Genomic DNA, 12,339 nt, shown 5'->3' with positions numbered 1-12,339 from the left:
ACTCTGAAGTCATGCGTGGAAACCATGACGGCGGTCACAAATTTGTCGAACCGGCTGCAGAGTAGGACAAATGAGGTGCAGCATGTAAACTCCCAGCTGGCTCTGCTCCAACGCATGTATAAGGATGCGCGAGCAGAGATAAGCGTGCTAAGGGCAGAAAACAAGGAGCTGAAGCGGAAGGCCACCGTGATGTTTCGATTTGGAGGTCTACCATATGCTGCAGTGGAGGAGCAGGAGGGAGTGAACGTGCTCGGTGGAGTGGGTAGTATGGAGGCAGCGCCGGTAAGGGACACCCAAGAGAAAAGCAAGAAGAAGAGACCTGCAGCAGAGTAGAGAAGAAAAATACCACTGTGGGTGCGGGTGTGTTGTGGTGGTTTGTTTGTTTGTTGGTTTTTTTTTTTTTTTTTTTTTTTTTTTTTTGTGTGTAAAATTGTGATCGGGGTTAATCCCTGAGATGAATAAAATATGATTTGGTGTGCAAAGCTATATGGTATGAAGGGAATTGGAAAAAGATTAAAAAGAATGTGAAAGAAAAATAAAGAAAAAATAATAAAAATATATTTGAAATCAAAAATAAAAGATGGAGGAAATAAGGAAAGTGGTTTGGAGAAAATAAATAAAAATAAAAATAAAAATAATGGAGTTGGAAATCAAACGGAGGAGAGATGAAGATTTTTTTTTTTTTTTTTTAATATAATATAATAAAAAGAGATATATATATATATATAATAATAAAGAAAGTGGGGAACAAGAGTGTAAAGAAAAGAAAAAGTATAGGTTGCATCGTGGGTCACATGGGTGAGTAAAAGAAAACAATAAAGAAATGAGTGGGTGCCCCCCATGTGCAAGGATAGTGCTGGCACTTCAATAGGTGGTACAGCCTGCTGAGCATCAGCTTTGACAGGAGCTGCCTTTGGACCTTTTCTCTAATAAATGCGTCAAACTGTTGCTGTTGGTGTTATCAAGAATGTGGAGAAGAGGAGGCTTGTCTGATGGCCTCTTGGGCTGTGTAATCATATCGAGGTTGGTGGACCTCTCAATCATGTTGTCACCCTCAAAACCAGAGATGGGGACAAAAGGAATTTTGTCAGGGTTGTAACCAACCTTCTTCAGATAGGAAGAGACTTCCTGCACAATTTCATCATACCTTGCTTTTGAGTACTTAGGAGTGGTAGCATCCATCTTGTTACAGCAGCAAATCATCTGCCTCACTCCAAGAGTAAAAGGAAGGAGAGCATGTTCACGGAAGAACTTGGGCTCCTTCTCAATCTCCTTGCCAGATCGACGATCAATCTCAGCAAACTTGACAGTAATGTGGGAGGTGTGGCAGTCAAGAACTGGAGCATACCCATTACCAATCTGACCCGGGTGATTCATAATAATAACCTGGGAGGTGAAATTTGCAGCTTCCTTGGCTGGATCATCCTTTGAGTTGGATGCAACAAAACCACGCTTGAGATCCTTCACTGCAACATTGTAGATGAAGACGATCGAGACGGTGGTGTATGGGAGGACAACAGTGAGAGGAGAGGCAGTGGTGGTGGACTCGAAGAAATTTCAAGGTATGTGTAGAAAATTCTAGCAGATTAGGTTGAGGTCCGGCGGGCGGCCAAGGCGAGGTTGCCGCCCGCCGGTGAAGCGAAAAATACTAAGTGCTTAACCTTGCTCTGATACCATGTAGAAAATTTAATGTATAAAGAGAAATAGAGAATTGTATTATTGATTGATATATATTGATATCTATTACAATGATTCATGATTCCTATATATAGAAGAGGGTGAGTGTGTAGTAGGTAAGGAGTAGGTGAAGTGGAGGTGGTAGTGGTGTAGTGGGTTAGGTTTAGTGGAGTAGGTTTAAGTGGGTGAAGTAGGTGGAGAGTAGGTGGATTTTAACACATTCCAATACGATCATTCATATAATTAAAATCCGGTCAGAACTTGGACATTATCACAATCCCACGTATTATAGGAAGTCAAATATCTTTTTGCCTTCGGGTTCGATGGACGAGGAATAAAACCAGAAACATAGCCCCATTTTTTTTGATTGAGAAGAAAATTCTTCATAACACTGGCCTAATAGGCATAATTGCCACCAGTGAGTTTGCATTTGATGGCTTGGATTTCAGTGTCTGACATTGTAACAAAACAAATTTTATAGAATGTTATGGGTCGAAGTATAAATAAAACAAATTAGGGCTTCAAGTGTAAATACCTAGAACCAGCAACAAAGATAGAAATCAGCGAGTGAGATGGATTTCACGAAGCGAAGCTGAGCCAGAGAGAAGTTTTGCGAAAACGACACCACCGAGAGAGAGAGAGCAAACCTTCGCGAGAGAGGTTCTTCACGAAGCAAAGCTGAGTGAGAGTGAGCCCTTGTTGCCTCGAAGCAGAGTGAGAGAATGAAGAACCCTCGCGAACACGATCAGACCTAGACGAGAGAGCTACGACTTCGGACCAAAAAATCAGAGAGCCTTCATGACTTCAGACCAGAGAGAGAAGACGACTTGAAGCACCAAGTCGACGCACTGAGAGAAAGCGAAGACCAGCAAACACGACTTTGAATTAGGAACAGATGGGTCACCCACCCAAGTTGAAGACAACCAGTGAGTCCGAGAGAGCACGAATCAAAGAACAATGGTGACAGTTCTAGGGTTTTGAATAAGAGAATAATGGTGACTGTTCTGATATCATGTAAGTTTTTTGAATGAAACTGTATATTAGACTGAATAGTTAAAACAAAGAATACATATACATCACTTATATAGAACTCTAATTCCTAAGCCTAAAAGAATACGTCACTTAAATAGAACTCTAATTCTTAAGCCTAAAAGGAAAAAGGAAAACCGAATAGAACTAGAACTATATTCTCACAGTTTTTGCTCTGACTTCTTGTAGGCGGGGCGCTCAGATATTTCAGCAAAGCCGAACCCTTTTAAATTGCTTTATGCGTTTGAGATGCGCCAACATAACTGGAGAAGAGCAGCAACTTATATTTATCTATATTCAGCTCAATTGAAAGCTGAAGCAGCTTTCAAAGACCACCAACGCAGGTCCCTGGTTCTGCAAGAGAGGCTGAATGGGCTCTCTGCTACTATCAATGCACTGCATCTTGTTCATCCTGCATATGCTTGGATCGATCCTCTACTTGAAGAAAGCTCTCTTCAGAAAGAACATTATTCAAGTAAAAAGGCTAGATTAACGGTGGATGAACAGTGTAAAGAATCCATTTGCTAGGAATTTCTTTAATTTCTTTTAATAATCATTATAACTGCCCTCTCTATGATTCTTCTCTTGTTTACCATATGCTTTTATCACCCTACAAGTATAGTAGAGTGGTCATGTACACAATAATATGTTTTCTTTTCTGCTGCAGCGGCTGGCAATGGTATTCAAACACAAAGATTGCAATCTTATGTTGATGTAGAGAAGCTTGAAAACGAGTTTGTGCTAACATCAGCTGAATATATGCTCTCATTGGCAAATGTCAAATGGACATTTACTGGTACAGTTCTTTTGTTATCCTAGAAACATTGTACTTCTCATACATAAATATTGGAGACAACTTCAGGTTTGAGAGTAATTTATGTTAAGCCCAAAACTAAAGTTCTAGCCTTATCCCTCTACCTATACTCACATTAACTCATCTTCAGAAGTGAATGATGTTTATTATTGTTGTTGCTGCTGCTGCTGTTAATATTATTGTGATGTGGATGAAACCCCATCCTACCCATCCTGTGAATGGGTTGGGTAATCCCTGGATGCATGCACCCGTCGGCAAGACATGTATATAGTAAAGACTGGGTGTGGGCAACAAGAGTTGAACCTAGAATGTCTGAGTTTACAGTTTGCCCCAAGGCCCTTGCCATTGGGCCACCCATGTGGGTTGAGTGATTGATGTTTAATATAATATAAACCTTGAAATTGCCATCGGGCCACCCATGTGGATTGGGTAATTGATGTAGAAACACTGCCCATGATGATGAACTTGTGTAGAAAATTGACCCTTTCTCAAGCATTCTGACATATATTCAACTTTTAACTAGTTGGGCAGAACAGTGTCAGCTTTTCTTTCCTTTCTGTTCTTATTGGCCTTTTCTCCTTCCAGGGAATGAAAAACCCCCGCCGGACTTGGTTGACTTGTTGCTCCAGGCAGACTTATATGACATGGCTTTTACAGTTATTTTGAAGTTTTGGAAGGGTTCGGGATTGAAGAGGTGTAGCTCCTGTTTCAAATTGTACAGTATTATATGTGCTACCTTTGGATCTTTGGCGTAACCTCTATAATATTAATCCTTTTTGTTTTTTGTTTAGGGAACTGGAAAGAGTCTTTATTGCAATGTCATTGAAGTGCTGTCCAAATAGAGTAGGTCCCTCATTGATTGGGTAAGATATGTTTGATATCTGTTTCTTTATTTGTTCAGAGTGTGTTAAATCCTTTTATTGTTTGACATTTTGGGTCTAGCTTAATGTTTATTTTTGACATAAGTCCCCTCCCTTGGATTCCTTTGTAAATTATTAATGTAATATATACCTTTCAGGAATGACATTAAAATGTCCGGTCTCCTGTTGACATCATCAAAAGATGAAGTGGTTGTTCATGGTTCACTTGATACGATTCCTCCAACGCATCAGTCTAAAGGGAATACCCAGTGGGAAACACTTGAGCTCTATCTTGTTCGTACTGCTTCCTTCGTTTTTAAGTCATTTTAACTTTCTGTTATATGTGAAGTTTTTGTTCTTACTTTTCAATAAACTCAAGGGATTTTTAATTCCTTATGTTCTTTGATAGATATTCATCGAAGCTGTTAGTTGTTTTGTATGCATGCTGTTGGTAGTTTAATGTCATGTAGGGAAATATGACACTAATATATTGCTGGCATTTGCCAGCAGGTTACTCTGGCCTACTTCATCTATAGGCATTTTTCTATCCGCCCATCCAAGATTCCCCACTGCCGCCTCCATGGGAGTCCAGGGGATTGCTTACTAAGCCGCATTTAGAATTATTGTAATGGGTTAGGCGCCGTTTATGGTGTGATATTTTTGAAGAAATAAAATGAGTTTGGCTTCATTAATTAGTGGTATTTAGAACTTCCTCAAAGGCCTTGTGATTGTATTCTGTGTTTTTGTGGCATTTAGAACCTCCTCAAAGACCCTGTGATTATTTTATATGTTCTTGAAGGTAGACTTGTAATAAAGATTTTTGTCTCCAAATTTCTTAGTAGAGCTGAAATTAGAACATTAGTCTAACCTTTGGAGTGGCATGGGTCAATGTTGTGCTTAATTGTTTGATTAATTCAGGAAATGGCGTAGACTTTTGTGGATTATGAGCAATAATTGTAGTTTTCTTTTTGTCCTGTCTCATATGACTGATATATTTTCCATTGGTACTTATTAATTACAGGAAAAATACAAAGGATTTCATTCCAGATTACCAGTAATTGTTGCAGAAACTCTTCTTTCTGCTGATCCTCAAATTGAATTGCCACTTTGGTTGGTTCAGATGTTCAAGGTAAATTATTTAGCCATACATCGGATAATGTGCGCCGACCCCATTTGATGGGACTTAAGGCTTGGTTTGGTTTGGTTTACATTGGATAATGTGGTTATATATATATATATGTTATAGAAATGCAACAATGAAGCTTCCTTCAAGTTTTTTCATTTTTTTTAGGCTTTTGGTCTTTGATTTGAATTGTCTTCGTAGGTTGTCCATTCTTTCCTAATTTCCAATTTGCCATCTTTGTCTGACGACTAGATATTCACATCGTACATTGATTAGTTATAACTTCCTGATGACACAACCCTTGACTGGCTGGAAGCTAATTATCAGAATTGAAGCCTAGGGTGAAGCCCATGGGCTTGACGACCTTTTGGTCTTATAAATGTCATTGGTAGATTATTATTATTATTATTATTATTATTATTATTATTATTATTATTGTTTAGTTAGTTTAATAATATAATTATTAGAAAGATATTCTAATTTTGTTTCCAAATAATAATAGGAATAGTTTCGTACTAAGAAGCACGGACATGGACACACCAATTTTCTAAAAATGCAAGACACACGACATGTGGGAGACACATGAAATATATAATTTTATATATTTATTATATGTTAAATATATCATTCAAAGATAATAAAAAATGTAATATGACACTAATTTCTATAAATTTATATAGTTTTTGTTTTATTATTGTATCTTAAGTTATTTTGTTCAAACTTATAATTAGTTTCACTTGTGTCTAATTGATAGATATGTGTGTTTAAGCGATAGACATGTGTCCTCCAAGTGTCTAGGTCTTTAAAAAAATTAAAAAATAGGACACACGCTTTGAAGAGTGTCGAACACGTGTCAGGAAAGTGTCCAAAGAGTGTCAGTGTCCGACACGAACACGGCATGGATACATCACTTTCTTAGAAGTATTCTTTCAATTATACACTAGGGTTTGCAGCGTAATAATCAACTTTTGGAATAATATTATTGAGAGTAAAAGGCTGCGGCTGTGTGTTCCTCTTTCCCTCTCTTCTACTTATTTCTACATCACTTCCTCTAGATTGTAGAATTTCATTCCTTCTCCTTTAGTCAAGTTGTTGTGCATAGCTTAACAGTTTGACTAAAGTTCATCTTCTATTTGAACTCCAACAAAATTGGTGTTAGAAAAAGAACTCCCACAAAATCACTCTAAGTTTATGTCAATGTTTTGTTTTTCTTCTTTTTATTCCTTGCACCTCTATCCTTTTTTCTCCTCTTGCTGTATTATGGTTCTCATTTTCTTGGGATAAGTTTTGGGATGCAGGAGGAGGCCTTCTTAGTATCTTTGAAAGAGATTCACCTTTTCGGATATTCTTTTCACAAAACTTTAGTGCAAGCCTTGATACTACTATATCTTTGCAAGTTGAATATTTTCCTTATGAATATATTGAAGTTCAATTGTTTTAGGTCTCTGTTTCCACATTTCATTTGAAGTCAAAATTCTCCCTACTTTTTTTCTATTATCTTTTACAAACTTATTAAATATCCTAAGTTTCTAATTTATCACATTGAAATCCACATGATAAAACAGTAGTTTATCTTGCAAGGACTTGAACTAGATACTAGATTCAACATAAATGTGAGCCTGCATAAAACTTGGACCAACCAGACACCGTCACTTATGTTGCTCAAGGCTAGCTTACACAATGCCCTAGCCTCGAGCCAAGGCTCTTGGAACCAATCTTCAGGAAGCCCCAGGCACGGATGATTCTCTCCCATTTGCTCAAGATAGCTCTCTACCCAAGGATGCCGACCTGCACTTGTGATACATTCGCTCGACCCTCCCTCAGCTTGGCTGGGTAGTTCTTCATTTGGGTGCACATCTGCTATGATCTAAAGGCACCCTAATACTCTACACTAGCTTCTCTCTAGAGTGGGGCCTAGAAACCCCCTCCCTCAAGGTTGGTACCGGAGCCCATAGTCATGGGCTGTTCAAGCGATCCCATGACCCTCATGAGGAATCATTGGGGTCTTGTGGCTTGGTGATTAAATTCGAGTTTGTCAGGGTGGCTGGTCCCATTTCTTTCGAAGGACTTTCACCCCTTCACTAATTTTAGAGAGAGATCTCTACATGACAATAAACTCTAGATCATGACACAGGCACATAGATGGCTCTGTACCTTTCTTCTCTTGTTTAGCATCAGTCAGCCATTGTAGTCACCGAAGCCTCCGAGTACTTCAGTGCAACTACCAAAAGTGCTTTCTACCTCCAGATTGACAGCAGAAGAACATGTGGTATTGTGCTCTCAGATAAATTGGCTTGCAAGGCCAGACCCTCTTACAAACAGAAGCCAGCTCTCTTGCTTCATGATCGCCTATGCTCCCACCCAGTCCATCTTCAGTGAGCTAGCAACCACCACCTCAGACAGCATTATACCTCCCAAAGGGCTCCATGGCCATCCTGCTTAGCAACTATCTCCCTCAATAAAGCTATATGGTTAAATGGGAACTTGAAAGAAAGTAAATTTTCGGTATAAAAGTAAATTTTCGGTATAAAAAGCAACAAGTAATGAAAATAGTAGATTCTGATGCATTAAAAAGAACCCAAAAAAGACTCTTTATATTTAGTAAATGACTAATCTTGACTATGCATTAGAGGACATATTTTAGTAATGTCAGGGTTCTGAATCTAGAAGCAGTTTTGGACTTAATCGGATATTTGGGCCTTTTCAATTTGGCCAGACATTGATAGGCTAGCCTGCCAGATATGATCCCTCATCACCCAGTCAGTGAGCGCAACTCCTATTTTTCAATATTTGTTTGAATGTCCTGAAATGGTATTTTGCTCTTAACATCAATGGATGGGGGAAAGGAAATTGGAACACGATTAATTGGCAACTCTTTGTCTTGTGTGAGCTTTATGAACTGATCTGTACCTCAATTAGATCTCACCTCTCCACATAGTACTTTGCTATGTAGTTTGTAATTTCTAATTGAAGCAAGTTTATATAGTTTTAAATGGGTGAATATCTGGCCTTGTTTTGATTATCTTGCCTTATGTGAAGTTCTTGTTTTCTCATGACTAAAGCCATACCCTACGAATTTGCTTGATGTTCATGGTTATGACAGGGTGTTCGAAGGGAAAGTACTTTGGGGATGACTGGCAATGAAGCAAACCCTGCATTCTTGTTTCAACTATATGTTGATTATGGCCGGTATGCAGAGGCTACTAATCTCTTGCTTGAGTACTTTGAATCCTTTGCATCAATGGTAAATTTCTGTCTCTTCCTTGAAACAAATAGCTTTGATCTTTGCACAAGTACCAGGAAACGTTTATTAATTTATGTTGATCATGGGTATTTTTAAAGATTTTATTATGTTGATCACTATGCAGAGGGTACTAATCTTCTTCTCAAGTACATTGTGTCCTTTGGCATTAGTTGAAAATATCAGTCTTCTTTGCTAGACAGAGCATTGATCTTTACAAACTGCCACTGAAATTTTATGAACTGTTGGTCCTAGTTAAATTTAAAGTTTTTATTGTATTTCCATTGCTTACTCTACCTACTAGTCAATATCTGTGTGAAACCCAACCTATAATGCCTAAGCGTAACCAAAAATTGGAATGTGCAAGTACTTCGGCAAACTACCTTCTTAGTGACAGTCCTTAACCCATTTGCAGATATTGTTTTCTTTCTTCAGTTATGTGAAACTTAGAAAATATGAGGAAGAAGAACTCCGAAAATATGGGGAAAAAGGAATATATTTCTGTTATATTCAAAACTTCTTATCTTACAAGACCAAATGACACTCCTTATATAGGAGATATTACAAACATCATTATAACTCATTATATGCCACTTACATATTATATATTACCACTATCTACCACTATCATATTATATACATGCCACTATCTTCCACCAACACCACTATCATATTCTATACATGCTACTATCTTCCACCAACACCACTATCATATTATATACATGAACACAAATTTCCAGCACTCCCCCTCAAGCTGGTTTGAAGATATCTTCCATAGCCAGCTTGCTAGTCAGCTATCAAATTGCTTCTTGTGTAGTCCCTTCGTTAGCACATCAGCTAATTGTTCACCTGTTGGGAGGTAGGTCATACAGATTATGCCAGCATTGATTTTCTCCTTGATGAAATGTTTATCCACTTCTATATGTTTTGTGCGATCATGTAGAACTGGATTATGAGCTATAGATATAGCTGCTTTGTTCATAGGTGTCGGGTGAGAAAGCTTTAATTCTTTAAGAATTCTTTTAATCCACATTACTTCACAGATTCCATGGGCAACAGTTCTGAACTCTGCTTCTGCACTACTTCTAGCTACCACATTCTGTTTTTTACTCCGCCATGTAACTAGGTTCCCACCTACAAAGGAGCAGTATCCGGATGTTGATCTCCTGTCTGTAACACTTCCTGCCCAGTCTGCATCTGTGTATACTTCAACTTGAAGATGTCCATGTTTCTTGAACAGTAAGCCTCTCCCTGGAGTTCCTTTCAAATATCTTAAGATCTTATAAACGGCCTCAAAGTGCTCTGTCCCTGGTGAGTGCATGAACTGACTTACCATGCTGACTGCAAAGGCAATATCAGGCCGCGTATGAGACAAGTAAATCAATTTCCCTACAAGTCGCTGATATTGTTCCCTCTCTTTGACTTCTTCAGCCTTAGCAGCTTGTAACTTCAAGTTAGGCTCGATCGGAGTCTCCACCATCTTACAACCAAGCATACCTGTTTCTCCAAGGAGATCAAGAACATATTTTCTCTGATTAACGAATATACCTTCCTTGGATCTTGCAAATTCCATTCCGAGGAAATACTTGAGGGCTCCCAGATCCTTAATGTGAAATTCTTTTGCGAGTTTCTCTTTGAGGGTTGCTAACTCTGCTTCATCATTACCAGTTAAAATGATGTCATCAACATAAACAATCAAAATTGCAATTTTACTGTCTTTTGAATGTTTATAAAATATTGTGTGATCTGCTTGACTCTGCGAGAAGCCACAACTGATAACTGCCTTCCCAAAGCGTTCAAACCACGCTCTTGGTGATTGTTTGAGTCCGTATAATGACTTGTTCAATCTGCATACTCTGTCGCTTCCAAGTCTCTGCTCAAATCCCGGCGGTAGGCTCATGAACACCTCCTCTTCAAGATCACCATTGAGAAATGCATTTTTAATGTCAAGTTGATGTAGAGGCCAATCTGAATTTACTGCAAGAGATAACAGTACTCTGATGGAATTTATTTTAGCAACAGGAGCAAACGTCTCCTGATAGTCGATCCCATAAGTTTGAGTGAAGCCTTTAGCCACCAGTCTCGCCTTGTATCTCTCAACGCTTCCATCTGCGTTACATTTTATCGTAAACACCCATTTACACCCAACTGTTTTCTTGTCTTTGGGTAGATCAACTATCTCCCAAGTACCACTTCTCCTTAAAGCATTCATCTCCTCCATGACTGCTAATTTTCAATTCGGATCATCCAATGCTTCCTGTATATTCCTTGGAACAAACAAGTGTGAAATCCTAGATGTGAAAGCTCTATGGTTTTTAGACAGTCTTTGATAGGAGAGGTAATTTGCAATAGGATGTTTAATGCAATTTCGGACACCTTTCCTAATTGTTATAGGAACATCAAGGTCGGAAATAGAAGGAATAGGATTACCTAAAATTTCGATGCCAAAACTCGGGTGGACATTCGGGTCATTAGGATGGACATTCGGGTCATTATTCCTCAGATGAAATCGCTTCCTAGTATAAACCTGAAGCTCAGGATTTAGATCATTTTGTAGTACTTCTCCCCCTAAACAAGAATCTTCTTGACTAGGCACCATAGAACTTGGTTCTCCTAAGTGATCATTATCAGACTGATGTGGTTTTTGTGTAGGATAAATGACATTGGGGAGCGGGATAGAAATATCCCAAAAACGGTCTTCTACTCCACGTGTCTCCCCCTGAAGAGAAGTGTTGGGGAAATAGGATTTTGTTTCCACAAATGACACATCCATACTCACATGAAATTTCTTGGTTTGAGGATCGAAACACTTATACCCCTTTTTGTCTGAGGAATAACCCAAAAAAACACATTTTATAGCACGGGGGTCAAGTTTTGAACGAAATTGACTGGGAACATGAACATAGGCAGTACATCCAAAAACTTTGGCGGGTAAATCAGAAAACAACCTCGTGTCAGGAAAAAAAGTTTTGAGACAATCAAAAGGTGTTTTGTATGTTAACACCTTTGTAGGCATCGTGTTTATCAAATAAGAGGCTGTTAAAATTGCTTCACCCCATAAATATTTAGGAACATGCATGTAAAACATTATAGCACGTGCTACTTCAAGTAAATGTTTATTTTTTCGTTCTGCAATGCCATTTTGTTGAGGGGTATCCCGACATGTAGATTGATGAAAATTTTCTTTTTTTTCCAAAAACTCACCCAACTGCTCATTGAAATATTCTGTTCCATTATCAGAATGTAAAATACCAATTTTGGTTTGAAATTGGTTTTCAATCATATTATAAAAATTTGTGAATAAATTTTTCACGTCAGATTTTTTATTCATCAAATAAATCCAACATAAGCGGGTATGGTCATCAATAAATGTAACAAACCATCTTTTACCAGAAAGAGTAGTGATTTTAGAAGGGCCCCAAACATCACTATGAATCAAATAAAAAGGTTTGGAAGCCTGGTAAAGTTTTGGCAAATAAGTAGAGCGATGAAATTTTGCAAAAATGCAACTTTCACAATGAAAAGAAGAACAATCAATCCCTTTAAATAATTTTGGAAATAAATGTTTCAGATAAAGAAAACTAGGATGTCCTAG

The 12,339-nt window shown here is 38.2% G+C and overlaps 2 protein-coding genes across 3 annotated transcripts in view; one reads left to right on the top strand and one right to left on the bottom strand.

Moving 5' to 3' along the window:
- Positions 1-12,339, top strand: part of SAR1 (SUPPRESSOR OF AUXIN RESISTANCE1) — a 67,528-nt gene that overhangs the window by 51,138 nt on the left and 4,051 nt on the right. Inside the window, exons 19-25 of one of the 2 annotated variants that reach the window (XM_028230874.2) lie at positions 2,896-3,181; positions 3,374-3,502; positions 4,106-4,214; positions 4,312-4,383; positions 4,539-4,674; positions 5,402-5,509; positions 8,607-8,747. In XM_028230874.2, the coding sequence (XP_028086675.2) occupies positions 2,896-3,181; positions 3,374-3,502; positions 4,106-4,214; positions 4,312-4,383; positions 4,539-4,674; positions 5,402-5,509; positions 8,607-8,747 (981 nt within the window). Of the gene's footprint in view, positions 1-2,895; positions 3,215-3,373; positions 3,503-4,105; positions 4,215-4,311; positions 4,384-4,538; positions 4,675-5,401; positions 5,510-8,606; positions 8,748-12,339 lie in introns of both variants that reach the window. The other variant, XM_028230868.2, reaches the window with a different exon arrangement.
- LOC145790537 (uncharacterized) lies at positions 744-1,557 on the bottom strand (the record flags this gene model as incomplete). Its single annotated transcript, XM_082868530.1, has 1 exon — positions 744-1,557. A coding segment is annotated over one exon (666 nt), but the record flags the coding sequence as incomplete, so codon positions are not given.

This window comes from Camellia sinensis, chromosome 5 (assembly GCF_055761805.1).
Source record: "Camellia sinensis isolate YWXY chromosome 5, ASM5576180v1, whole genome shotgun sequence".
NCBI lineage: Eukaryota > Viridiplantae > Streptophyta > Magnoliopsida > Ericales > Theaceae > Camellia > Camellia sinensis.
Note: the sequence above shows the minus strand (reverse complement) of the source record. Positions and strands in the feature narration are given on the sequence as shown.